The sequence below is a fragment of the Rhinolophus hipposideros genome, assembly GCF_964194185.1.
Source record: "Rhinolophus hipposideros genome assembly, chromosome: 7".
NCBI lineage: Eukaryota > Metazoa > Chordata > Mammalia > Chiroptera > Rhinolophidae > Rhinolophus > Rhinolophus hipposideros.
The window spans coordinates 66,030,951-66,046,054 of record NC_138053.1 but is presented as its reverse complement, the minus strand read 5'-3'; the positions used below and the strand labels follow the sequence as shown (position 1 = coordinate 66,046,054).

General features: G+C 36.4%; 1 protein-coding gene across 1 annotated transcript in view; it reads left to right on the top strand.

Moving 5' to 3' along the window:
- Positions 1–6,672, top strand: part of DDX4 (DEAD-box helicase 4) — a 46,228-nt gene extending 39,556 nt beyond the window's left edge. The window contains exons 18-21 of the mRNA XM_081053731.1: positions 2,667–2,766; positions 3,568–3,838; positions 3,993–4,103; positions 4,792–6,672. Of these exons, the coding sequence (XP_080909857.1) occupies positions 2,667–2,766; positions 3,568–3,838; positions 3,993–4,103; positions 4,792–4,878 (569 nt within the window). The 3' untranslated portion in view covers positions 4,879–6,672. The remainder of the gene's footprint in view (positions 1–2,666; positions 2,767–3,567; positions 3,839–3,992; positions 4,104–4,791) is intronic.
- Positions 6,673–15,104: the final 8,432 nt, after the last annotated feature.

Below are 15,104 nucleotides of genomic sequence, written 5' to 3'. Positions count from 1 at the left end.
AAGACTAATTATGTGAACTTGAAATCCTAAATGTTTCTAATTTAGTTCCTGTAAGAAGAATTTTTAAAAAATATTTAATACAATTAAAGTATTAGTTCAGTTTATTTTATGGGAATTTTAGGAATATTTATGTCAATAAATTATTTCTCTATTTATCTCTATAAATCAATCAGAATTGAACTCCTTTATTTTAAAATTTAATTTGTTAATACTCTCTGAGGGTATAAACATACTGATTATACATAATGATAGGTGAAGCCCTTTCTGAATTATACATTAGGAATTTATAGTTTCGGTTTTACCACCTCAACCACAGTTCAAAGAATGAATACAAAAATATAAAAGATTTACAATCTAGCTACCAAAGCTGGAATTCTTTTTAGATTTTTAATTGATTTTAGCTCACAATGGACTAACAGACAAAAGACTAACAAAATGGATGCGCTATCATTTCTCACCCAACGGAATAGGTAACTAATGCATTAATCCATTTACAGAGATCACCAAATGGTCCAATCATAAAACGAAATTTGCAATTACTGCTGCCACCAATGGGGTATAGCTTATTGTCTAAACTAGAACAAATACAAAATCAGTAGAGAGCAAAAAAAAATTAGTCAGCAGAGTTAAATTTTTATGACCACTAGGGATTCACATAGGGAACCAAGGAAAAATGAGATTAGGGTTTAAGTTGCTCAGTAGTGTTATGTACCTGCCTATCACATGAATCAATTTTGGCACTGGGCATCTTGTTGGATGAACTCCAAAACTGTTGAACGATAATTTCTGATAAAACATAAAATCAATACTCTCCTAAATAAAATGATTGTGTCTCAAAGATTTAGCTCATTTATTATTGCAGGAATCACTTGCCCTTTTGATTTTTCTATTTTGTTGTCTAAAGCTGAGACATAATTAAATATCTTTAAACCTTTCTCGCACATCTTCTATCTTAATGTTAGTTCCATTCTTCCAGTTGCTCAGACACGGCATTTTGGAGTCATCCTTGATTTCTTTCTCTAGCTACATAGCTGATCTGTTAGCAAAATCTCCTTGGTTCTACTATCAAAATATATACAGAATCCATTAGCTGCTCAATTAAAAAATAAAGATCAGATCTTAATCAATAATCACTTCTTTGCTGAGAGCCCAGTGGCTTCCTCAAAGTAAGAAAGCTCCTGCATTGTTCTTCAAGACCCTACATGGAATGGCCTTTATTCCCTCTCTGTCTTCATCTCCTACTGTTCTCCCTTGCTCGCCCAACTTCAGTTACACTTTGCTCATTACTATTCCTCACACGTTGCAGGCACACTTCTGCCTCCCAGTCTTGGTACTTGCTATTTGTTCCCTCTTCCAGAAAGTAAAGGCCATATGAGGGCCCATTTTCTGTTTTATTGAGCTTATTAAGAACACCCATGCCTCAGAGCCTTTCCCACTCTATTAAAAAAAAAAATGCCTTTGCTCTTTACCTCCCAAGATAATCCAGTATTTCATTATGCCTTAGTCGCCCAAGGTATTTATAATGGCATCCAACCCAGAGCTGACAAACTCTAGAATATTTCATGTTCCAACTTTATCTCTTAATTCAAACCTCTTTATCCCCAAAGTATGAAGTATGAAGAAAATTAAGTGATTTCTTCCCTTTGCCTTGTAATACTCTTTCCCCAGCAATCTGAATAGTTCACTGTTTTATTTTATTCCTGTTTTTACTCAGATATCATCTCATTAGAGAGGGTACATCTAAAGTAACCCCCTCTTGGAACTCTTTATCCTGCTGATTTTTTCCTTTATAGGACTTTATGAACGATATTTGTTGATTGTTTGCATCCCTACAATGAGAGCAGGGGCTTTGTTTCATCGCTGCATTTCCAACACCTAGAATAGTGGCTGGCATTTACTACACACTAAATATTTTTTGAATGAATGAAACCAGGTGATAGGGAGATGGGGAGAAGGCTTGTGGACAGTAATACAGCCTTCTTTTCATTAAGGCTGTAACTGTCATCTTTTTAACACAGAGAAATTCCTCACGTGGAAAAATCTCTGGCTTACGCTTGAATTTCTACCAATTGAATACTTTAAGCTAGCAAAGAAATGATCTTTGATGTGTTAAGACTCTGGGAGAAAGTTATCACTTAATTTTCTTCAGATATGATACTTTGGGGATAAAGAGGTTTGAATTAAGAGATAAAGTTGGAACATGAAATATTCTAGAGTTTATTAGCCCTCGGTGGGATGCCATTATTATAAATACCTTGGGCAATCAAGGCATAATGAAATACTGGACTATCTTGGGAGGTAAAGAGCAAAGGCATTTTTTTTTTTTTTTACAGAGTGGGAAATGAAGAGCCTGAGACAAATTTGGAACTGCTAAGAGTTGGCAGGTAGATAACACAAGTCTCTACTTCCTGCTGTTGGCCTTGGAAGAGCAAAGGGCAAGCTGTTTTTTTTTTTTTTTTTTTTAGTCCCTAAAGTGAGAAAATAGCCTTTGTCTCTTTATCTTTGACATTCATCCATTCAGGAAATATTTGAGTCCCTAAAACCCAGCCAGCCTGTGTCTAGGTGCTGAGAATAAAGTGGTGGGTGAGAGTTTTCGCTTTATCCCTTTTTTTCCTTTTCCGGGATTTTTGAGTTTGACTATTCATCGTTGTTTCATTGTCTTGTAGGTGATGAAAGAACTATGGTCTTTGTTGAAACTAAGAAAAAAGCAGATTTTATTGCCACTTTTCTTTGTCAAGAAAAAATATCAACAACAAGTATTCATGGGTGAGTAGATTAATGTGATTTCCTGGTAGGGTGGTGACTTCTATTTGTCATTTGTTAAGAAACATCAGTACATATAACTAATATGATATAATCTTAGGAGTAGGATTCAGAATTCTCAAAATCTAAACTGTTATTCTTCATCTTCATTTTAAGTTTTTATGAGAACTGAGTGGCAGGGACGGGCGAGTTAAAGGTCTGTCTTAAGACGTCTGCGTGGGGAGTGGGAACTTCTCAAAAGATGTCACTTAAAGTTCTCTGGTCCTTACATCTGAGTTTTTCCTCTGCTGAATCCAATGTTTCTGATGCCTGACATTATTTTATTGGAGTGCTTAAAAATGTCATATTAATACAGCTTTGTCGGTACTTTACCAGTGGATCTAAAATATCAATCAGTGAATATGTAGAATTCGAGATTGTACTTTTTTAAAAATCTGTGTTTTTGGAGAAAGCACTCTAATCCAATAGTTGTGTATTTTTTTCAAAACTAGAAAGATTATTAATAGAGATTATTAATAGATGAGATTTGTCATACTTGAATTTATATTTGGCTGTTTGTATTAGCTGTTACATCTCATCTATGAATGGGGATAATTGTTCCAACCTCAAAGTATTGTGAGAATTAAATAAAATGATGGCTTGAAGGGAATTAGTATAATACATGGTATGTACAAAGTAGACATTAATATTAAATGTTGGCATTTGTATTATTATTAAAAAGAAATTTGTATGTTGAACTTTAATGGTTCTCCTTATAATTTTCTTAAGAGCTGTCCTAAAATACATGTTTTTTTTTTTTTCAAGTGATCGGGAACAGAGAGAGAGAGAGCAAGCTCTTGGAGATTTTCGCTGTGGAAAGTGCCCAGTTCTTGTGGCTACTTCAGTAGCTGCCAGAGGACTGGATATTGAAAATGTTCAACATGTTATCAATTTTGACCTTCCTTCCACCATTGATGAATACGTTCATCGAATTGGGCGTACTGGTCGTTGTGGGAATACTGGCAGAGCTATTTCCTTTTTTGATCCTGAATCAGATATCCATTTAGCACAGTCTCTAGTAAAAGTACTGTCGGATGTAAGTATTAAATTTTTAAAACTGAATGGAGAGTGTTCTTACCTTATGACAGAAAGAAGACATTTTATACATGTATATTCAGGAAAAGTAAATTGTTCCAATCTTTGAGACTTTATTTATGCATATTGTATATAAAGTTAATTTTTTTTTAAAGGCTCAACAGGATGTTCCTGCATGGTTGGAAGAAATTGCCTTTAGTACATTTGTTCCTGGCTTCGGTGGTAGTACAAGAGGAAGTGTGTTTGCCTCGGTTGATACTAGAAAGGTTAGTTGAGGGAAAAATTCAGAACTTGGCTTTTACTCTCTCTCTGTAAATGTTGTGCCTAGTATCGTGTAGTAACTATAATAGTCAATATTTATTTAAACCATTATTTTTGTACCTGGGAGATTAATATTTCTCTAAAATTTTATGTACATACGTATTTTTGGTCTTAAAGGTGAGGAGTTAACTTCGAGGTTTATGTTCAAACAACCTGCTTTCCCAAATTTGCTGACATTTTAAATTCTAACTTGGATCTTTGGAACTTTCTGTATGAATTCCTTACTTTTAGAATTCGGATCACATTATTAACTAAGATAAAATACTAGAGATACGAGTTTATGTCTTCCGATTTGTCAGTTTGAAGGCCACATCGTCTTTATACAGAAACAGTGAGCATACTAATCATTAAATATTTATGTTTATTCATTGAAGTGTAGAGCTTAAAGTTTTTCCACTTGCCAAAACTATTGGCTTAAAAAAAAAGTGTTTAAAAAAAAATGTTTTGTGCAATTTAGACTTCCCAGGTTGATATGAGCCTTTTTTCAAATGGATTAGGTTTAGTGAGAATGAAGTTCTTTATATATTTGGGGAAAACATGGTGGAAAGCTTGAGTCCCTGCTCTCAATCTGGGCAGTGTAACTTTAAAGCTGTCATAAAATTAAGTATCTCTTTCTTTCTTTTTTTTTTAAAGAATTACCCAGGCAAGAGCACATTGAACACAACAGGGTTTTCTTCTTCACAAACTCCCAATCCAGTAGATGATGAATCATGGGATTAAAGCTAAAACAACCTGCAAGTTTGTGGTACAGTTTTGATGCAGAGAAGAAAACAGTTTTGAGTTTTGGTTTTTTAACAGAAGTATGAAACGCGACACTTGTTCATCTCCTGTCCTTGTTCTTACTCCCACTATTAAAAAAAAAAATATCCTTACTGACTTGTTATGTGAAATGCTAAAGTTACAGCGTTGCAGTTACTGATAGAAATGATGTTAACCAGAAAGATTAAAGCATTCTAAATGTCTTGTTTATTTCTAGTGTATTCTTCAGGGTCTTTAGATATGTTTCATGTCTAAACGCTAAATCTTAGTTTAGTGTTTATTGATCCTATAACAAACAATAAGATATATGATACACTTTTGGTTAACAATTATTGGTTCTCGTTTTTACTTAAAAGGAGGCTTTAAAAAATAGTGTGTCACTGAAATGTTAGAACATAATTTTCATGAAGCAAACAGTGAAAGACATAAACCTCTTAAGGTGATTTTGACTTTAGATTATTAGATATGTGATAAATATGGTTAAACGTTTGCAATGTGAGCTCTGTACTCAGTGACATACAAATGTTTGTTTTTATAAAATAAAGACTTTCCTTGAAAATAAAGGATGAAACACTTCCCCCCTTAAGTTTTCCAACAGCACTTTTAATTTTTCTTTGTTACATATCATACTTCTCAGCTCCTATATTTTGAAATTTAGTTTTTTGAGTCTTATGAAACCAGTGAAGTGAACAAGTCTTACATGAATTAAATATTGACGTATGAAACATTAATACACAGATGTAATGATGAAAATCATCCTTTGAACTCAGACTATATCAACAAAAAACAATGTTGTTCACTCTTGACATAATTTTTTGATATTTTACGATTAATGAAAGAACCCTTTTTTATCTACCAGTATGTATTTTAAATTTACTAGTTTATAATGTAGGAAATTCTTAATAAATAATTAAATGAATGAACCAAAACATTAAGACAGAAAACAAGTATAAATATTAGGAAGACAAAAATGATCAGTTTTGAGTGTATGATGATATTGTTCACTTAAAAAAAAAATCCAAAGTAACATGTCCTCAACATATGCCTTGTAATAGGAATTTGTTTAATAAATGAGGCATGGCTTATGAAAAGAGTAACAGATGTTGTTAGAATAAATAGGTGCCTACCACATACCATATTCAAAGTCAGTTCCATGTGAATTATAAAAACTTTGAACTACAAAAAATAAGAGTTAAATATTAAATCTTTGTATCAGGGATGAGAATTGACTAAGCTCAAAGGATAGGAATCATAAAGGAAGCAACAAATTTGATCACAAAAGGATTTATTTACTTACGTAAAAAGTAAAAGCAGGCAAGGAAAAATATTACTGTGACTACAGTGGATTATCAACGTCTAGGTCTTCACATGTGGATATGTAGGAATGCCAATAGACAAATGCGCAAAAGACAGATGACTCAAAAAGGGAAGTTCGACTAATAAAAATAAAGGAAATATTTAACTTATACTCCATAATTTCACTTTTGGAAAAGGCTAAATGAACGAAGATGTTTGCATTGTTATTGTAATATGTGTCTTCATTTTCTCTTTCTTTGTTTTGTTCACAGAGATTGTTTATAGGCCATTTGTCTTTGTTTTATTTTTTTTATTTTTATTTTTTTTCTCAGAGAGCTTCTTGGTCATAGCCTGGTTGTTTTAAAAGATTTTTTGAAGATCCTTGGTGTGTCAATTACTATAGTCACATTACTGAATCAAAGTAAAAAGGGAAAGAAAATTACACATAATTTCACCATCATTACAAACCAAGTGTAAATGTCCCTATGTTCAATTACTTTCCTCATTTCTAGGTGTAGAGTTGAATGATTTATTTAAAAAATATCAAAGTAACAGAAACACATATGATTAGAAAATAAAATCTAGAAGGGTTTAAAATAGTAAGCAATATTCTCTTGCATCTCCCTTTTCAAATTGCTGTACCACATCCTCCTGCCTTTAAACATTTTTGGTGGTTGCCATCATATATTTTCTTTTTGTCTCACCAAGGTTAGACTTCTATTGACTTTATGTATAAGAAACAATTTAACACACCTCACCTCTTACTTCCTTGGTAACTTTACATTTTTTCCAATTTTATTGTGATATAATTAACATACATCACTGAATAAGTTTCAGGTGTACAGCATAATGATTTGACTTACACATATTGATAACCACAATAAATTTAGTTAGCATCCATCATCTCATACAGATACATTAAAAAGAGAAAGAAAAAGAAACTTGGTAAAGCCACCCTTTTCCTTCTTTCTTTTTACACTGTAATATCTGTAAACTCTACATTTACATTTCCAAAGTTAATATTTGCACTCTATTCTATAACCATAAAACTCCCTTGTTCGATCTATAGTCTGATTTTAAAATTGGAAATCTATAGGCAGGGTTTACATTATGTAAATATTCTCTGAATGGGCCAATTAACACAGTCTGATTACCTTTACTATTCTTCCAATTTTATGACCTCTGTTTATGTTTCCATGGAGAATTATGTCAGGATCAAATAAAAATTGATCAACACCATTCCACATACTAGTTTGCTATAAGTTTGGACCATACACTTTGAACAATTTGTTCAGCCTGTAGTTTGCCTTTCTTCCTTGCTGGGAGAAGAAACATGTCCTTTTCACCATATTATTATGTTTCAAGGTTTAGTTAGTGTTGTCTGAAAGCTTGGTCCCAAAAAATTGGTATTCTTAAGTTTTATAATAAGTGGGCCATTTAATTTCAGCTAGTGCTTGTGTGCTTTGCAGATCATCCTTTTCTGGGGAGTGTTTTACATCTATGCTAATTTTTTTTCTAAATTTTCTGTGTTCTTTATGGAGCTTCTATTAGTCAGACGCTAGAAGTAGAATTAATTTCATATCTTACATTTTATGTTTTTTCATCTTTTTTCTTGTTATGGTAGAATTTTTATTATTCAGTCCTTTTATCTATTTAGTTTTTTAGCAATTATTTCTACGAGCTACCTTACTTTCTTTTTGTCTTTCCAAATGTTGTGGTAGGCTGCTTCATTAATACATTTTAACCCCTGGAAGAACTTAACCTAAGAAATCATTTGTTTTCCTGCTGTTTGGCATCAGAAATCTTAAGCGTTCCATTTATAAGGTGTATGTATTTTAAATTCTAGCTTAGCGTTCAGCAGTCTGTCTCAGCTTTGTACCTTTTTCTCCAGCTCTTCGAGTCTAGATTCTAGTGCCCTTTCCTCCCTCTCTGGGTTCATCAAGGCGTGAACTCAAAAGAAGTCATATATTGAGATGTGAATAATAAAGCTTCACTCTTCCTGAATCCTTTGCATTTTTATGAGTCAAAGGCTCTGGCCTAAACTAAAATAAGAAGCTCAAAATATGGAATATGGAGCATCAGCTGTACATGTGAGGGTTTGGGAATAATGGTGACTTAGTAGTGAATGAAGGTTAGGAGTGGTCCTGATTTCACACATGGTAAATGACCTACCTAGACCATGTCGCTAGGGTCTTGGGGTAGAGTAGTAAAGGTTTTTCTCATTTGTGCAGCATTGATAACATTTTTACATAGGGCAGCAGCATCATTGAACAGACGCTTACCTTTCCTATAGCTTTACACTTAACACTGTTTGCGTAGTTATCTCTTTATTGGTCCCCCAACAAATTTGAGAGAAGACAGCTTTTCATTGTTTGGTTTGTGTGCTGTTAGAAATTATTAAATGTGTTGAAAAATGGGGTACCTATCTAGTTTTTAAAGCACTGTCCTAAGGCCCTATTAAAAGTTGAGCCACTTGCCAGCATGAGTGATGCTGTGATCGGAAAAGCAGTTGTGCTCACTGTTGGCAGGCAATTCGGGTACCTAGCGCCTCCATGGGAAAAGTGAGCCCAGAAAGCGCTCGCCGTGTGTCCTGAGGCCCTGGCGGTAGGGAGAGGCGCTGCCTTTTACGATCCGACCAGGAGAGAGCCTAGCCTCGGCAGTTGGGTAGCTAGCTGCGTGCGGCTGTGGCCACCGTGAAGCTGCCAGTACCGGGAAGCAGCTCCCGCCTGCGTCTGGGCGCCAGGAGGCAGATTCCAGGGGCGTCCCCGACCTGGTGGTCCTCGCGCTCCTCCCAACCTGGCAGCGTTTGCTCCCGGGCCGTAATGACAGCTAGCGAGGGCGTGGAGCTGCGGGAGCCTTTTCTCCCGGCGGGTTGGAGCGGGAGGGTGGTCCTCTGGGGCTCTGGGACCGGGCAGAGCAGCTGTGAAGGGGTCCCTGCCCAGCGGAGCTCCTGCTGATCACATCCAGGTGAGTGGCAGGAGGTGCGCCTGTGGTGGGCTGGCACCGTGCGGGCTTTGCTTGGGCACTCCCTTTAGAATTTCAGTTCCTAATCATTTGGGATCACATAAGTTTATAGACTTAAGTTTTGCATACAACCTCCGGGGATTTGCCCGCATCTCTAAAATCCGTTCACAGGCCCACCCTGAGGGGCTGGGGAACCTGAGATTGAGACTCCAGCTCTAGAGACCCGTGGTGGTGCCATGAGAAATTCCATGTCAGGAGGGGGAACAGCAGTTAATGTGCCATGACCCTGCAGACACTGGACATTGAAGCCAGCAAATGAAATCTCAAGTTTGGGGGCTGGCGATTTACGATTCCTTAATCCTTTACCTAAGTGATTCACTAACTGTTGCTATAATTTAGGGGATGATTGTCAAAGTAGGGCATTGGAATTTACTTTTCTGTGGGGGATTTTGTATAGAAATTACTTGAAAGATTTGTCTCCATCAGCTAGTGTTTTCTGGGTTTGGAGTCTCGTGTTTGTGGGATTGTTTTTCACCATTCAGGACCAAAAACCAAATTTTCCTCCCCTTCTGAACATATGAACTTATTAATTATCCCACAGTGTTGGTTATATCTAATTTGATTTTCATGTTAGTTTTGGAAGGGTGGTTACTGTGTGGGGGATTAAAAAATATAACAGAAATCAAAACATTTAAAATACTCAGTTAAAACTTTTATGTGCAGGAGGAGAAGCTCCTGTATAACAAGGTGGGCATAACTCTTCATAATAAATCATTGGAGTAGCCTTAACATTGGCTTCATTTGTTGATTTGTGTGGTGCCTAGTATTATGAGGAATCTGCGTTAGGCCTGGTTTGCTTATATATAAAAAGGTACACAGTAATTGGGTCTTTCAATGAAGAAGTCACACAGTGCATGCAGTTACAATAAAATACTTTTAAAGAGAGGAAGCCTTGTGTAAGAATGTAGGGCATTATAGCTGAATGCTGGTGCACTTGTATTTTAATTTTCACATTATTCTAGCATGGTATAAGCTGCCTTGTCAATGTTAGATAGCTGAGGACTCAAGAGATCACATTTGCGACGGTAGTGGTTGAAACTCTTATGATAAGTATCACACAGGCAGAAGTGATGCTTCTTAATTGACCATCTTGGCATCTTACTATATTCCTCATCTATCAATTGTTTCATCGTTCTTAGGATGTTCACTGCTGGAGATGTATTCATGATACACATGCTAATCAGCGATGTGTTCTTCCCAGTTAAATGCAATGCAAGTTCTGACAGTTTCATCTTAACATGTTTATTCTTCTGAATCATTGGGTTACCAGTCATTTGGCATGGTGCAAAATATGGTTACAATAATTTATTTCAATTCTATAAACAGAATTACTGTTGAGATAATGCCACAAAGTTAATACCAACATTTGAAGCAGAATATAGACTGTGTCAGTGCCAAAATAATTATAGTTTATCATAGTGTGGATATTATGTATAAAACATGTACAGAGTGGTGCTAATCATGTACTTAAGCTAAGTAGTAACAGAGTTTTCTCATCTGTGTATATAATTCAGTAGGAAAATGAACCCTACTGTAGTGAAAAGACTCAAATTGACCTAAGTTTGAACCTTAGCCCAACCTCTTAGTAATTGTGTACTCTAGTTTTACCTATGTATGCTCCTTGTAACCATCACCAAAATCAAGATATGTCACATTTCATCACCCTCCTGCCCCTTTCTAGTTGACTCCCTTGTACGGTAACTACTATTCTGATTTTTATCAGTGTAAATTAGGTTTTCCTGTTCTTGTACTTCATATAGATGGAATCATAGAGTATGCTCTCTTTTGGGTTTGGCTTTTGATCAACATAATATCTGTGAGATTCATTGATATGATGTGTATCAGTAGTTCATTACATTTTATTGTGCAGTATTCTGTCATGTGAATATACTACAAATTGTTTCTCCACTTTCTTGTTGTGGGGCATTCGGGTTTCCAGTTTTTTACTATTATGAATTAAGCTTCTATGAATGTTCTTCTACAAGTCTTTTGGTGAACATAAGCACTCAGTTCTCTTAGCTGTGTACCTAGGAATGGGTCATAGTGTAGGTATATGTTTAACTTTGTTAGAAACACCCAGTTTTCCAAAAATGGTGGACACCAACAGCCACCAACATTGTAAGAATGTTTCATTTGTTCTACTCTCACCATTAGTTGGTATTGTGGTGTTTTTATTCCGGCCTTTACTGTGGTTTGAATTTGTATTTGCCTGGTGATTAGTGATGTTGAACACCTTGTCACATGCCTGTTGGCCATTTTTCTCTTTCTTAGCCTGTTTATATGTCTCCCCACACACAGTCTTTACATGTCTCCCCACTCACACAGTCTCCCCACTCACAGCAATACACCTGGGAATGGTAAAAAGGGAGAAGAAAAGATGGAATCAAGGGGTGGGGTTCTGTCTTGTTGCTCAGTGGTGACACCCAGTGTTGTGAAAAGGGTTTCTTCTTAGGGTCAATTACAGTGACGCTAGCTGCTTTTACAGTCCCCAAAACTTAAGTGGCCCTATCATCTGTGACACATGGCTTGCAAGGTCTTAGTGCTTCTCTTCATCAAGCCCGAGAATGGAAAAGAGTGGGGGCAAGGGAGGGAGGAGGTGGGCATATGAAAGATTTTCATGGGTCAGGCGAGGACATGACATACACATCTCTCCTCACACCCACTTCTGAGAACTTAGTCACATCTAACGATGGGAGACTGGGAAACGTAGCCTTCTGCCCATGAATCAGCGAGCACTCTCTGCCAATACTGATGAAATGGGTATTCTCAGGAACAGTCAATGGATTTCTGTATTAAACTGAGTCAGGACGAAGACTTACTTCTTGATCTGCTTCTAATAGCAAGGAATTTGTGTAAATTGCTGAGGGTTTACAGACACCTTTCCATTCTCTGCTTTCTACGGCTTGACTGCGCTATAGGAGTTGGAGACTGACCACAGAAGTACAGATGATAATAACAATAAATCCATCCTGTGATGGCTTAAAATGCTTTGGTGAAAGCGCTTCTCCATTATAATTTTATTTACCTAATCTCTGATCATTTATAAAATAAATCTGATTTAGAATAAGGTAATAAGATTACTTTATCTTTCATTAATATTTCAGGACCTTGTGATTTTAAAACTTTAAAAAGGTGTCTAAGTAGTTTTTAGTGACTTATTTGAAAGCTACTTCTAAGATGTCCACAGGGAAATGCAAAGCTGTTTTTTTGACACCTTTCCCATGAGTTACTAATATACTCCTAATATATTGGAGTTGCTAAATCATTCCACTATTCTTTTGTAATTAAAATCCTCCAACAATAAGAGACAGATTGCCTTGAATCATTTAAACCCTAGGTCATTAATCTTTCTAGCTCTTAAGAGGCCAGTGCACATCACTATTAGAGGGGGGAGAAGGAAAAGAAAACAAGGGGAGAAAGAAGAGAGGGCACAGGAAGAAAATGAGCATGAGCTGAGGTGTAGCTGAGCTTCCTGATTAGCCTTGTGTTAAAGCTTTCCTTGTGCAAATTATTGCTCTAGAGCAGTGCTGTCAGATAGAAATAAAATGTGAGCCACAAATGTTACCAGTATACCCCCAATATCATTTCAGCATATAATCAATATAAGAATTATTGAGATAGTTTACATTTTTTCACTAAATCCAATGCATATTTTACAATTACTTCACATCTCAATTTGGGTGCTGTTTTTCATTGGAAATACTTGATCAGTATTTTGATTTAATAAAATACATAATAAATTATGATTCACACCCCCCCATATAAATTCAAGTACCCAAGTTGTTCCTAATACACTTAAAAGTTTTCCAATAGCTGCTGAATCAAGTCTATTTTTAAATCTAAATTTACATTCATAAAATTAAATAAAATTGAAAATTTAGTTTCTGAGTTGCACTAGCCACTTTTCACGTGCTCAATAACCACGTGGCGCTAGTGGCTTCTATATTGACTGAGTTTAGATGTATACAATCTGTACTGAGTTTAGATTGTAAGCTCTAGGAAGGCAATAAGAAAGTACACAAGAAATCTTTGTGACTTGAAAATATCAAACCTGGGCGGCCGGATGGCTCAGTTGGTTAGAACTCAAGCTCTTAACAATAAGGTTGCCGGTTCAATTCCCGCATGGGATGGTGGGCCGCACCCCCTACAACTAAAATTGAAAATGGCGACTAGACTTGGAGCTGAGCTGCGCCCTCCACAACTAGATTGAAGGTCAATGACTTGGAGCTGACAGGCCCTAGAAAAACTGTTCCCCAATTTAAAAAAAATTAAAAGGAAAATATCAAACCTATTTTAAAGTATTCAGAGTTGAAAGTGGTGTTAATAAATAAGCTAATTTAATGGAACAGCTGGAGGGGAGCCAGTCTTCCAAAGCCACATCTTTGCTTCCCAAACTTAATTGTATCTAATAAGAATTCACTGTGAAGTTATTTAGACCAGACTGGCTATACCTCTTTCCAACCCAATGGCTGGCAACTCTGAATATTAGATATTAATTGTCACACAGTGGAATTGGTAAACCACTATGGGGGGAAATATTTAAGCTGTCCCTTCTGTAATCCATTGGTTTGGATTTGGGGAATATAAACTAAAGGGAAATGAATGTAGTTAAAATAATTAAAGTTGAAATCCTGAAAAAAAAAGTCATACATCCCATTACATGTCACTCTGCAGAGGAAACCATTTTGTAGTTATAGGGGTAGACACATCTAATATACAAAAATATCTAACCGGCAAAATGTTCTCAGTGTGAAGAAAAGGCTCTTTATATTCTTTGAGAATGGGAATCTTACATTCCACTAATTACCCAAATTTTACTAGTTCAATGTTCTACTTAAGTCATACTTCTTTCACGAAGCCTTCCTTAATTACTGTAGTTCGTACCGTGTTTCCCCCAAAATAAGACCATGTCTTATATTAATTTTTGCTTCAAAAGATGCATTAGGGCTTCTATTCAGGGGATATCATCCTGAAATATCATGCTAGGGCTTATTTTCCGGTTAGGTCTCCTCCCTTCCCTGAATTCCTTTTTCATAAGAACCACATAGTTTGTCATCCAAATATGTATCTACAGTGTTGTGAATTGTTCCCATTTGATTAATGAGGTTTGTCATGTCTAGCACACCCAACTCCATGTTTAATGAGTAGCAGTTGCTCAACATTTGCTTGAGTACACTGAGAACAAGAACAATATGGAAAAATCCTGGCTGGCTGATAGATTTAAGAACCTCTGGCTATTCCCATGCTTTGTGTTCAAATTGCTTTCCTGCAGTCTGCTTGTCTTGAGCTGTGACAGAAGCTCAGCTGAGCTGGAGAGAGGGCTTAGCTGTCAGGTGTTGAAATACTGAATGAAACAAGCCAAAGTTAAAGTGACAGTCTAGCCTTTAATCACTTACTGTGATTGTATAGAGTCTGAACCAGAGAAGGACTCCCCCTGTTCCACTTTCTCCCGTGGAATGGCCGCCTGGGATGATTAAGGGTCCACTGGATTAGCACAGATGTGGGGTGAGGGGGGTTTGTCTCACTGTGGAGGGAGGCTCAAACAAAAGGCTGCTGCAGATTTCTGGACCCTTGGGGAAGCAGAGAGGAAGACAGTTGGCATGTCCAAGGACTCCCTGCTCTTGGAAGTGTCATTCTCTCCACCTTCCTGACTGCTCAGTCTCTGTATTTGGAATGCCCTTTGCTGCCTTCTTCTACTGGTGTATGTCTGTCTAGTCATTCATCAGGATTTAGCTCAAATGTTGAGTCCTTTGTGCAGCCTTCTTTGAACTTCCCAGACAAAGTGAAATGCTTGCCCTGAACACGCCTATGTTTTCCTAACTCCTGGATTTTTCTTGTTGTGTGATGATTGCGCATTTCTCCATCTA